Source organism: Ips typographus, linkage group LG8 (assembly GCF_016097725.1).
Source record: "Ips typographus isolate SLU linkage group LG8, UJ_Ityp_2.0, whole genome shotgun sequence".
NCBI classification, from domain to species: domain Eukaryota; kingdom Metazoa; phylum Arthropoda; class Insecta; order Coleoptera; family Curculionidae; genus Ips; species Ips typographus.
This window is the reverse complement of record NC_138429.1, coordinates 3,263,180-3,276,419: the sequence shown is the minus strand read 5'-3', so window position 1 is coordinate 3,276,419 and position 13,240 is coordinate 3,263,180. Positions and strand designations below refer to the sequence as shown.

The 13,240-nt window shown below is 36.2% G+C and overlaps 2 protein-coding genes across 3 annotated transcripts; both read right to left on the bottom strand.

Moving 5' to 3' along the window:
* Window position 1: 1 nt before the first annotated feature.
* Window positions 2-4,840, bottom strand: LOC145732538 (uncharacterized). 2 transcript variants are annotated; one of them, XM_081984864.1, is made up of 5 exons: window positions 4,730-4,840; window positions 1,995-2,318; window positions 1,669-1,902; window positions 324-514; window positions 2-265 (listed from the first exon to the last, which is right to left on the bottom strand). In XM_081984864.1, the coding sequence occupies exons 2-5, from the start codon at window positions 2,308-2,310 to the stop codon at window positions 50-52; spliced, it is 957 nt and encodes a 318-aa protein (XP_081840990.1). In that variant the 5' UTR covers window positions 2,311-2,318; window positions 4,730-4,840; the 3' UTR covers window positions 2-49. The 2 variants fall into 2 exon arrangements, with proteins under 2 accessions (XP_081840990.1, XP_081840989.1); XM_081984863.1 differs by lacking the exon at window positions 4,730-4,840 and adding an exon at window positions 3,600-4,122.
* A 2,981-nt stretch (window positions 4,841-7,821) lies between these two features.
* LOC145732445 (aminopeptidase N-like) lies at window positions 7,822-12,479 on the bottom strand. The gene is made up of 14 exons (XM_081984720.1): window positions 12,277-12,479; window positions 11,667-11,879; window positions 11,430-11,612; window positions 11,140-11,376; window positions 10,731-11,089; window positions 10,370-10,678; window positions 10,133-10,316; window positions 9,836-10,077; window positions 9,616-9,779; window positions 9,121-9,559; window positions 8,825-9,064; window positions 8,605-8,775; window positions 8,338-8,554; window positions 7,822-8,283 (listed from the first exon to the last, which is right to left on the bottom strand). Exons 2-14 carry the CDS (start codon window positions 11,868-11,870, stop codon window positions 8,134-8,136), a joined length of 3,099 nt encoding a protein of 1,032 aa, XP_081840846.1. The 5' UTR covers window positions 11,871-11,879; window positions 12,277-12,479; the 3' UTR covers window positions 7,822-8,133.
* Between the last annotated feature and the right edge of the window lie 761 nt (window positions 12,480-13,240).

Genomic DNA, 13,240 nt, shown 5'->3' with positions numbered 1-13,240 from the left:
AACATTACAAACTATTTATTTACAAGTTTATATGTATATTGCACTGATTCTACCGCCTGGATTCCTCGACTTGGTTCGGTTCTATAATGTTAACGTTCTCGATTGGGGGTACCCCAAACATTAAAGGGGAATAGTACGCGGAAAAAATGGTCGAATACTGTTGAGCAGTCGCTGTTGACGTGAAATAGTGGGGCGAAAAGAGTCCTTGTCGTTGCGCCATTTTCAGTCTGGTTGTCAACTGTTTTTTCCATTTCGTTCTACGATTCTAAAATAAAATTTATTTAGGAATGCGTACATACAGGAGAAAAGGACGGAAAGCTTACCTGAAACCAGGTTTTTATTTGAACTTCGGTCAGGTTTAGGGTTTTTGACAATTCCATTCGTTTGCTGACGCTCAAGTATTTGTCTACTTTGAATTCTCCTTCTAACCGCTCCAGTTGCTTGGCGCTGTACGCTTGACGCGGTTTTCGGTCCAATCCTGGTTTTCTAGATTTACGATTGGCTGGTTTCGGACCTGAAATTTAATCAATTTTTTCCATGAAAAGAATTGACTAAAATTGAAAAAGTGAATACAAAATAATTAAAACGTACATTTCAACCTAACCAAACATATAAAACTTGGAATGGAGAATTCAAAGAATCCTATTCGGTTAAGGGTGATCGTTTGCCGGATCGATTAGCACCCATAAACATTTCAAACAGTAACCCAGAGAGACCCACCAGTTAATACAACATACACGAAATAGGAAAATTAGCATCTCTAATAGAGAGTTTGTCTTAAACGCAAAACAAACGTATAAATCACACACAATACGATTTGACACCCCGGTCTTAAATTTACTTCCCGGAATCCGTATGCATGTGCGAAGCTATAAAACTCTACGCCTTTAAACTATCTATTTACACGGTATTGTGTGTTTATGCAGTAGCCTTTAAGGTTTTTGAAAGAGTGATGTCAAAAGAATTTCAACCGATTCTGCTTCTTCTTCAATTCCATAACCGATTAGGTCAAAACGTGTCGTACCACCCTGTAGTATGTTAATTAAGCAATCAGGCATGACATCTGTTTAAATCATCAAAAGTGTTAATTTAAAATCGACTTGAAGACGTATTTACAATGCGATTATCAGTTTTACCTTTACCATCCAACCACATTATGATTTTGTTAGGTTTTGACCACATATTTTGCATATTATTGAATAATGGATGAGAGGCGTGCGACAACAAACACAAGCCTAACTCTTTATTTAACGAATGAATATAAAAATGCAGTGCTACTCAAAAACTCTTTCAAATCCAAAAGCACAACTTCTTATTACACCTCTACCATTATCTTCTTAATGAGAGAGAGAGACCAATTAACTACCGACCCTAAAAATTTGGGGTGTTGCGGATCATATAATGAATCTCGTGATGTGTTTTATACCCCTCTATTAACTCAAACAAAAGCACAAAACCTAATAAATAAATTTCTCGCCCCCTAACTCGTAACGATCTCTACTCCATTAAACGCCTTTACTGCTCCTTGAAAGGTGGTAAAAATGATTCGGCCCTATAACGAGCAGTTTGCGTGACTGCTCCGCAAAACGTTTTTGTATTAGGTTTATCTAGGAAATTAGGCAATTTTTATTTTGGACCAAAGATATGTTGCGAAAATTTCAAACTTACCGCTTAAACCGAAAAGATGTCCTGCTTTTATGTCTGAGGTTCCCGCCAACCAATTAGAATACACGCTGGATGACGTTGAACTGGCAGGTTGAAGCTGATAGGGCAGAAAATTGGCATCCAACGTTGCCGGAGGCCCTTGATTGGTCATGTATTGCAGTACATGTCCAGGGTCTGGAGGTAACGCGTCCGGTCTCGGAAACCTTTGCAAATCCAACATGGATTGGTACAGTTGTTCTGGAAATTTCAATGTTGTTTGTTTCTTCCCCTGTTCGTTTTGCAGCTTTATTTGACCCTTCAACTGTCAAACAACTGCACATTCTTCTAACCTGATCTGTCCGCTGCATTAATCGGAGTAGGCTTAATGAAACGAACTGGCTCCCTCTTGTCATTTTGACGACTTTCCTGATATTCTTGAACGTTGCTACCCTCCTCTTTGGTTGCGTAATCGCTGAGCCCCAGGATACTGTCGATGGAGAATTTGTTGCTGGGGATACTTTTGCTCTCCTCCTCTAACGTGGTGGAATCTTTCACCTGGTGGTACACGTCAAGGTCTTCTTCAGAGGCGAATTCTTCGTCACTCAGTTCGGAACTGCTAATGTCCGCCGGTTGAGATGAGTCGTCTTGGTTGCTTCTCAAATCCATTATCTTTACTATACCAATACAAAAATTTATTATGTAGAGCTAGTATGACGCCAGATGACAGTATAGTCACATGACCATAATAATAGTAAACTGGAACGCAATACAGAGTTGTCTATAGCACCTTGATCCATTATAGAAAAACTGTAATGAACATAGTTCTCATTCTAAAATATTTTCAAAAATGTCCGCTTCCGGTTATAGCGGAAGTAGATACCAGTTCGCTTTTTGTTCTTTTTGGGATTGCATGTATGTTGTCATATAAACATCAGTATCCGTTTCTAAGATATTTGCTTTTCACATTTGCAATACCTAAAACAACCAACCAAAAATCGTTTTTTCTTGGTTTTTGTGTTTTGTCGTGTTTTTCAAATTTGCTCTAATTTTAGACGGTGAACAAGATAAAATTACAAAAATAGTCGTGTCTCTTTAAAAACATGACCTTTTGCACTTTTTAAAATTCATAAATGCCAAGGAAAAGACGTTTTCTGATATGCGAAAATTACAATTATTATTGTGTTAAGTATTGCAAATTTCACATAAAATGGCAAATATCTTAGAAACTGATACGATTACCTTATACATGAAAATATGTCTAGAATTTGTCGTACAATCAAAAAGACAACTATATACAGGGTGTTATTTTGAAAATATTTTAGATAAACTGAATTATGATTATTACGGTTTTATACGCCAAACATCAAAGTAGAGTAAGTAGAGTAGTAAGAAGTAGGAGAATTAGTAGTTTTGTTTAAAAAAAAATATATATTCATTTTTATACATTTTGTCGTTTTATTTAGGTAAGTATGTAAAAAAACTTTTATAGAAGAAATGTTGAATTTTGATACTACTTGTCGTCATTAAGGGTGGCTTTCGCTCGACATAGTTTGCGTACTGAATTTCGTTAATTTGCTAATTTTCGTCGAACGAATAATATAAAACTTATATATCGCTTTTTTTTCGGCAAATAATTTGAAACCGAGTAGAATTAGCAGGTTGAAAGTTTATCATAGACCGATCTTGAAGAGACCCAACTTTCACTTTCCAATTATTGTAAAAATTAGGTTCCCTGTAATTTCTTAAAATAGAGGTTCATATATAAAGTCATAAAAAATGGAAATTTCTCATCACGAAGCAAATTTAAAACAGATTTTCAGTGACATTCTCATTTTTAAAATATTTGAGAATTGTTGAATATGTCAGAAGATTTTTGGTACAAGTAGATACCTTTTGTTTGTTGAATTGTTAATTAACTAACAAAAATATGCATAAAAAGGTACTTTTTTTCTTACCTGTCAAAATTCAAATTTATATCCCAATTGGCCAAACTACACGCCCTGTCACTTATTCACAACCAACCAAATTTTCCCACTTTCAATAGGGTTATCAAGCATTTTTCAAAAAAAAAAATGAAAATCTTTAGATTCAAAAAAACACAAGATCGATTCTATAAAACGCACTTTTCGAGCTGCGAGAACATCATCTCGGTTACAGTTAACAATCCGTTTTTCGGGCGGCAAGACAAGCCATTATTCGGATCCATTAGCTGCCGGTTAGCACCTAGTGAATAGGCGCCGCCCCCCGAATCATCAGCCCGCCTCTTTACTGGGTCTTTTAAGGGTTGGATTGGGTGATTTGGCTCCCTTATTTAAATGCACTGCCTCCCCACGTCTTTTATATTGTGTTTATACTATCTGGTATATACAGAGGGAACAGTTTCGTGGTTTGGACTATTGACATTTGGATTTTTTAGGAAAATTAGAATGCATGAATAAAAAGTTGCATAGAATATAACTTGAATCTCATTGACATTTCAAAAAGTGCCAAAAATCATTTGATTCTTTCTTATAGTTTTGACATTTTACAGCAATTGTTTTTTACCTCACAATCACAATTGGGCTGTACTATACATTTCAGTTCCAGTTTTTTTATATTTCTGACAACTTCCATGTTTGACACGTTTGTAAATTGCCTCTAAAATTTAAAAAGATAAAAATTGTGATGACAGTTTGCCCGTATTAAATTCGCATTTTCCAATCGCATTAGGCCATTAGGCACGAGCACAAAGTGCACAATACCCTGAAAAGTACACAGGGGCTCTTAGTTATGATTTATTTGTTTGCCATGTCAGATTCACCCATAAAATCCCAACATAGGTGGTTAGAACGATTTAGTCGGCTGCTGACGACAGGTATTTTCCCACCTTGTTCACTAGGACTGGGCCCTTCCGAATCTAATCGAGATAAATTAATTTTAACTATTTGCTAACCAGTAAGTGTAGAGTGTTGTTGGTTAATAGTGGTACATAAATACCGACTGTGAAATATGGTAGAAAAAATCACATTCAACATGGATATAGCTTTAGGTGTCGATGGTTTTCACACATTCTTAGCTATTTGAGATGAGCTTTTTGAATACCTACGCCCTTTTTCTTCAGCTATAACGTCTAGTTTACTATTACGATGGCAAAGCCAGATTTTGTTTAGAAGCCCTAAATTTAAGTATTATTTCCCACAAAACTTGAAACTGGTAAAAATGACAGCTAGTCTATGCTTTTTAAATGACAGAGATGGTTTGTCACATCTACTTTAGCAAACTGACAAAGTGTTTTGCCATTTAACCAATGTTTTATTCATATTTATAAATTTCAACTTTGTATCATTTTCTTTTTCATATGAAGTAAATGCTTTTATACACTAATTACAGAGATTACAGGTATTGAAATTTAAAATTTCCTTTTTTTCTCGTTTCACCATTTTTCTTAGTTTGATATTGTTAAAGTCTATCCCAGAGCTAGGCAGTGACGTAATAAATGGTGACGTCAGATTCACTCTTGTCAGGTTTTCATTTATATTTCGCGGTTGCCAGCTTGAGCATTCCAGATTCTCGGTGATTTAAAAAGTTTTGTTTTTGTTAAGCCAGACATATTGTAAAGTTCGGATATAGAGCATTTTTAAAAAACTATTTTTGTTTTTTGCTACAGATAGACGAAGCAGTCGCCCCCATTACTGCTCCGTGTCAATGCAAGAAAATTGTTTTGTCTTGAGAGCATTCGGCAACATGGCATCAGTGTGTTTTTAATGATAGCAAAGGACGGAAACATATTGATTGACAATTGACATTGACAGTGCTTCAGTTGTTTACCGATTTGACAAGACTCACGAAAGTGAGGTTAAGCTAGTAAAAAGCAAAATATAAACGAGAGCGGAAAAATTAAATCAGTGTGTTTAGTTACTCGTAAAATTACTTTATTTAAATTGTGCAGGCTGGTGTTGGTAGTGATTCTGGACTGTGTGTGTTATTTTCTTGATGGGAAGGAAACCTGCAAAGTAAGGTAAGCAGCAACTCTCTGTATGTCACATAAAACATCTATCAGCCACTGTTCGCTCTCCACTGACTTGTTTAGACATTTTCGGTTATCAAAAATATCAAAACATGAAAAACACAAATACAACTCACACATAATAATAACCGAATCGATAGATTTAAGTTGCAACGGGAAAAGTTTAACTCCATTTCCCGGCTAGATAAGCTCGATTTTTGAAAAAAGTTCAATGGCAAAAACCGTGTTTCGATATCTTGTCAGTTGCGTTGCGTTAGAGGGCGCTTTTTGAATTTCGCCCATTTTGAAAACAAATTTTTGAGAAATCACAACAAAAAAGTGACCGAAGAATGTTTATGTTTCACTTCGATATTTTAATAAACAAAAAAGTTGTAAGGAGTTTTCAAAATGGGCGATATTTCAAAAACGCCCACTAGCGCCGCGAACGTGATAAAAGATACTCCCTCTGGTGATAAGTTTCGAAAACAGTTTCGGGCATTCTAGCTGTCATTTCTCCGTTTGTTTACATTGATTTTGGCATATTTTAGTTAGGAATTTAGCACAGTTTTTATAAACATGACGTGACTATAATGATGTATAATGTGATATAAGTGATTATTTATATGTTGTGTGTGTTTTCCTGTAAAAAACACTCTAAATCAGGACACCCTGTATGTCAGATTTTTGATTGGTTGTCATTGGATTTTTTGTTTCATCTTTTTTGTTCTTACCTCTAGTTTTACACTTCTAAAGAGACGGAACGGAAGAAATGTTTCATCTGAAAATCGTCGGGGCGACATTCCACTTACCTTATAATTTAAAAGCGCACTTAATCCGACAAAACAAAATAATTTATCAAATGGTCCCTTTCCATCAATTATCCCCACACAATGGCGCCCAAAACGCAGGTCTCTTTGTTATATGATTTCAAACCACTTTAAATACATTTATCCCTCCGGATTCGTGCCTCTATCCGATTATAATACGACAGGAGGAGGCTCGTATTACGCAGGCATTTAGGTTATCCCTTCACACCCCTCCAACCCCGCAATTTTCGCAACTTGCTGCGAATACAGAGTGTTTTTTTTCCAAATGTGTAAACTAATAATTAAACTACTTTTACGGGTACAAATTGAGAGAAGTTTCGCATCAGTTATAGAGGAGAGAGATGCACCCCGCGTGACGTCATCCCCCCCTGCATGCCACCGGTACCTATTATAAGATTCCCACATCACTCAAAATCGCACGGTGCTGAACAGGCCCATTAACGGCCCTTTGTGTTTAGGTTATTTAAAGCGCCGCCGGATGGTTAAAGCGGGGTGTAAAATTTCACCCGGTCCCGAATAAAAGCGAACATGAAAATCCACGTTTTAAGGGAACTCATTTAGGAGAAAATTAATTTTTTTCAGTCCACAAGAATTTAATTATCTGCTAATTTAAGAAATGTTATAGTTATCTAATGTCCGTTTTCCTAGCATTGGCTAAGTTAAACTTAAGGACCAGCTAAGATAAGTTTAGTTAAGACTGTGTTATTTTGCATCTAATCTGTCACATTTAAACTTCAATTTAGTTTAAGTTGTCAGTTTAGCATCAAATTAGCAGTGTTGACAATTGTTTTACTTTAATGAACAATTTTATCATATAGGCAACCAAATACGCTCATAGTATAATAAGTATACCTACTTACAGAATTATTAAAAACTTGGTTATACATACAGGGTCACCTAGGGGTTGGTAAAAACTGCAAGTTTTTATAGCATTAGCGAGCGTTATAATATTAATTATTTATAAATAATTTTTGAAAAGGATTTTGTTAGTAAATTAGAAAAATGGTCAGTCTGACAACGTTGCTAAAAGGTGTAAATATTGATCATTGATTAGTCGGTAATTTATTCAATATGGTAAATCTGACAATATTGCAATTATTTGGTCATAAATTGGGAATATAAGAGCTATACTGTGAAATGACTGGCAAAATAGTTATGCACCCCTGGGACACCTACTCTGTAATATAATTTGTAACAAGTTACTAGAGTAAATCAGTTACTTTGCAGCTTAATTACTTTTTTCACAAAGTAGCTGTCCAAATTGTTCCATTAATAATAAAATATCATGTAGTTTTGCTAAGTTGCCCAACCCTGCACAAATTTCTGATACTCTGTATAGTTATGTACCCAAGAAAAACCCTACTATTCGTTTTGTAATAGTATGTTATATTAAACTTTCTATCTAACACTCGTAAAATCTATACAGGATGATTTAAATGTGTAAAATCATTGAATTCAACCTAAAATGATTTGCAATGAGCACATTTGGAACACCCCATATACTCAAAGTAATAAAAAAAATTGGTGCAAAAATATAACAAAATACTAACATAAAAATGCTACTACAAACAACAATTAGTTAAAAACAATCGGACAGTCAAATTATTACTTAATACTGAATAAGGTTGGTGTATCTACTTTTTTAAAAACACTGGTACCAGCCAGTTTAGTAATAAGTTAAAATCGGTTGATTTTGAGCCAGTTGACTACCGACGCCAAGTGCTTCCTCTTCCATTTAATTCGCACCTTCATTTGGTCTACCGAACTTTGAAGAATGGTCGAGACTGATTTTAGGTCGTTTTGGTGTAGTTTGTAAAAGGTGGTCAACTACAATCGAATAGTTTAGGTAATAGATTGTACGTAGTGAGAAAGTTTGCTTACGTCTTCCAAATCGACTTCAGTAGATAATTGTGAAACAAAATCGTGGAAAATTGAACTGAAAACGGGAAAAATATCTTCGTAAGTATCGTAAATTCGGTCCCAGTTCAATCTCAGAAACTGAAAACCGGTTTTCACTCCGACTGGATGGTTGATTGATTTCCACACATTTTGAACGTTTTCCAGTGTCATGTTACCGTCCAGCGAATATTCCAGATAGCTGAAATTACAACTTAAATTCCGGTTTGTTAGTGTTGGTAAGTTAACTACCGGTTAATTAACCAAGGGTCGTAAGTACAGCCTAAACTTAAGTAGGCGGTTTCCAAGTCTGCTGGGGAGATTGAAGGAGATACAGTGCGATTCCATAAGAAGTCCCATTCATCTGGACCTCCGGCCTTTATTGCCGTACATTGAACAATGTATTTGTAATCCACGTTGATTCTATTATTCAAAAAATAAAAAAACCCATACACAACATCCAAAAACTTACATATTGTTACTATCCGGATTCTCAGACTTGATCCACTGATCGTACAACAATCTAGCCCATTGAATACACTTGGAATACCTCAGTTGACAAGCCGAAGTCACAATAAGCAACCTCAGCAGTTTTTCATTCTGGGTATCGTCCTGTTTTTCGTTAGTCCCTAATTCGTCAAACATCGGTCTCACCAACTTCAAAATGAAATTATCATACAACCCTGAATACTCATAGTTACTGATGATGACCCTGTAAATCCCTCGGTCATAACCTCAACTCATCGCAAACACTTTCAAACGTCAAACCTTAACTCCTCCATATTTCTCAAAGCAGCATACCAAGGTACAAAGTTAATTTCAGCGATATTCAAATACTTCACCAAGTTGAAAGCCACCGTATAGTTGATATGACCAGTGTTGGCCAATTGGAAAGCGTCGTCGATCAGATGACCCCTGTTTGAAACTGGAATTTTATTGGGGTTTCTTCGAAGCTGCTGGGTGAGCAGGTTCCAATTGCGCAAGTCGTAGTTGACCCTGAAGAAGCCGGTTTCGTCGATGTTGACCAAAATCCAGGAGTCGTTGGTCAGTTGCGTTAGATTGAGTTCAGTTTGTCTGACGTTTTCCAGCCAAACGCTGGCAACGTTTCGGTCATTCCTGGTGACGTATGTTAAGGGGACGTACCACAACTCGTCAGAGACTTGAGTACTGTCTTCAGACATTTTTGTTTGATTTACAATGGCCAATCCTAGGAAATAGTTTAATTGTTATAAGAATTGGTATGATTAAAGCTAAAAGTATCACCTGTGGAATAATTTCTAAAGACAGAAATACAGGGATAACCACTTTGAGTTGTCCAAGAGTCCATCAACGCTTTTACTGTCACATTTTCAGGGATTATACTTTGGTTGTGTGCTCTTTTCGTGAATAGACCCCACAAGTCATCCTGGTTTGTAGATTTAAAAGAGCTAGAAAATTTCAATTATTCATTTAGTTTTTAGTGCGATATAATGAAAATACATACAATTTCTTTAGATAGTTGTGCAGTCCAGCTTGAAAGACCTCTTTAGTTAAGGTGTAGTTAAGCATCTTTAGGATGCTGCTACCTTTTTTGGTCACTATGTATGTGTCGTAAATCTGTTCAATTTGAGCATTGCTGCTCACTTTGTTTTCAATACTCTGCGTGGACCTTAAACTGTCGTAGTACAGAGTGGTGTAGGCGTTGCGGAGTTGCAAACTGCTGTACGCGTGCCATCTGGGTCGCAACTGCAAATGAAATACCATTACGTGTACAGTTTACACCAGAAAAGGGTGTTAATACTCTGCTTAAAGCAACTTCAGCCATGAAAGTACCAAAACCTTCGTTCAACCACAAATCGGACCACCATTCCATTGACACTAGGTTACCAAACCATTGGTGGGCTAATTCGTGCGCCACTTTAGCAAAAATCAAACTTTTACTTTTGATACTGCGAGAGTTGGGATCAAATAACAATGTCGACTTCCTGAAACCTCCCATTGAAGACCACTTAGTAAAACATTTCAGAGAAATATTCACCTGAAGTGCACCAGACCCCAATTCTCCATGGCGTCCATGCCGAAACTAGGAATAGCAATCAGATCCAGTTTGGGTAAAGGATACTTGATATCAAAGTACTGTTCCAAAAAGGGCAAAATTTCTTGGGCTACTTCCAGGGCGTAGTTGGCTTTGGATATGTCATCTTTAGGTGCCCACACCCTGTAAACTGGACCGTGGGTCGAATTGGATGATTGAATGTGTTCAAAGTCGCAAATGGTGAATGCTACCAGGTAAGTGGAAATGGGGGGAGTCTCTTCAAAGTGGTCCCAAACCCAACCAGCTTCTTCCCTAAAAATCAAGTAAGCATAGCAATTAATTACTATAAGAACAATCACTTTACATGGGTTCACTTTCTCTGACTGGCATATTGGATAATGCGGTCATGTTGGTACGCCTGGCTACACTGATTTCGAAAGGAGCCTTAAATGATGGTTCGTCAAAACATGGAAATACGGTCCTAGCGTAAACCGAAGCCAGTTGAGTGGTGGCCAACCATCTGACGTTGCCCTCTAAGTCTGTATAACTAGTTCTGTAGAACCCTACTAAATTGTTAGTGATATTTCCAGTGAACTTAATGTCGATAGTGTAGATCTGGTCCTTGTAGAGACGTTCGTTCAAAGCGATTGTCAATTTGAGATTTGGAACATCCCTTATCACTTCAAAGATCTCCAAAGGCCGAACTTCTTGAGCAACCACAGCCTGAAATTCAGCTATAATACTTTCTTACAATCTAAAAAAATGCACTCTACCTTTTGGGATATTACTTCAGTAGGTTCTGGAAGTTCTGTGGTGACTAAAACCTCTTCTTCGTCGGAAGATTCAGTAGTAACATCCTCTTCATCAATAATTTCTCTTCTGGTAATGTTATGAGAGGTCAAGTTTTGAGATTTGGGTTTGAGTGTGAGCACTTTAACGTCTTGATCGTTGAAGTTAAGCTCTTCGTCCCAGTTTAGAACTATTTTATTTGTGGATGAGGTGCAGTTGATCTAAAATCATTTAATTGTGTTCACCATCTTCTTCAAAACTGTCGAAGAGTTACCATGATTTTCACGTGACCTTGGAAAGTAAAATTGTCTGCTCTTGGCTCGTCCAATATAGGGTGCATCTTCAGTTTGTAGTGCACCGGAAACACGTGGGTTGGTAGCCTCAAATCTACTTTAGATATATCCTCGTTTATAGTTTCGTTCAGCAACTCCTCAATGTCGTTGCTTTCTCTTTGGAACTGGATAAAGCATCATAACTCAGTCACGTATGACACTCATTTATATCTACTTACCATGGGTAATCTGGTGTTCGGTCCGTAATAATACATAAGAATGATGACAATACAAAGGGACGTAAGGGCAAAAACAACGAATGCAATGGCCTTTTTGGTGGTAACGAAACAGCCACCGTTTCGGCTGTAGCGTAGGCCATCATTAATCGTGTCGTCAGATATGAATTCTGTTCTACTCGAAATGGGAGCGGAGTTTTTTAACATTTCGACGCTCTAAAAGTAATTTTGAGCGTCAAAAAATACTACCCCTCCACTTCATATATCCAAAACTCTCACTAACTTGTAGTTAAAAAATATCAACAAATTGAAATTTTTAATTAAAAGATAACTTCTTGACAATACACCATCAATTACAATTCAACGAGTTATTTATACAACACTAAATTACCCAAATTAAAACTGTGGTTACCCTGTATATTAGCAAACAATTTGAACTTAAAACACGTTCTTGGTTTATCTGCGATTTAAACTACTAGTAAAACCACTTTTTTATGCAAAGTATCTACTTTCATTGGTAAAAATTGCAATATTTAACTGGTGTATAATGTGTTAGTAGATTTTAAAATTATCAATTCCAATTACAGGTTGTAATTCCACTGTGAACACTTACCCAAATGAGCTATTCCGGACAAACCACTAAAAAAAAATCACTTTTTAAACACTTTCAAGATGATCACTGATAAAACAACACCATAAAATGAGACCTCTGGGAAGAAATTGCCACAACCAAATACGATTTCTAATTTATCGCAGCCCGATTTGCATATATCAATTTACGTTCGCTCAATAAACCAAAAGATGTGTACCTATTATACCTACTTGGTGGGTATGCTAAATTTGGTCATGGTATGGTGGCACGTGATAATCGACCAAGGGAATTATTATCGTGGAGTTTTAACGCTGTATTTTGGTTCATTTTCGTTACCGTTATTTGGTAAACATCGATTTCGCACCGGTATAAAAGTAAATACTAGCCAAACGGGTCACTATTTCGATGCGAACAATGGAATATTAGTTAAATAAATAGCCTTCAGGCTTGCTTTTGCGGAGGATGGGTCGAGGGGTGCGAAAACTCTGTCATTAGTTGCGTAATCAACATTGAAAAGATTTAATGAATTTAATTCGAAAATTACCCTTGAAATATCCTCTATTGAAGAGCTAGGTGCATTTTACACATCAGAATGTTTTCAACACGATTTGTTACCGTCAACGACATCATTATTTAATAGAAATTAGAGTGGATTTGAACAATAATTATTTTATCTTACAATTAGTATAATTGCTTTTTTAACCTTTTTAAGGGCTAATTATAAATTAAATTAAAAGTTGGATAACTTTAAACTTTAATTTGTTTAAATAACAAAAAACAATTAATAACTTCCACCTTAGAAATGATATATTGCTGATTAAAAGCCAAGGGTATTTACAATGTTGTTTGAAGCGAAAAATGGTCGTACTAACACTAACACGAGTGTGTGAATTAATTTTTACACCTTTATGTTATTCTAAAGTTAAGGAAAACAACCACTTCATTACGAAATTATCTCGGGCAAGTCCATTTAAAAGCAGTTAAA

Coding starts and splice junctions, on each gene's coding strand:
- LOC145732538 (XM_081984864.1), bottom strand. CDS start 2,310: ATGGATTTGAGAAGCAACCAAGACGACTCATCTCAACCGGCGGACATT. Junction 1,903..1,994: donor TAATGCAGCGGACAGATCAG/GTTAGAAGAATG, acceptor TGAAATTTCCAG/AACAACTGTACCAATCCATG. Junction 266..323: donor AAATAAAAACCTGGTTTCAG/GTAAGCTTTCCG, acceptor ATTTTATTTTAG/AATCGTAGAACGAAATGGAA.
- LOC145732445 (XM_081984720.1), bottom strand. CDS start 11,870: ATGTTAAAAAACTCCGCTCCCATTTCGAGTAGAACAGAATTCATATCT. Junction 11,613..11,666: donor CGAACACCAGATTACCCATG/GTAAGTAGATAT, acceptor TGCTTTATCCAG/TTCCAAAGAGAAAGCAACGA. Junction 11,090..11,139: donor CTGAAGTAATATCCCAAAAG/GTAGAGTGCATT, acceptor GCTGAATTTCAG/GCTGTGGTTGCTCAAGAAGT.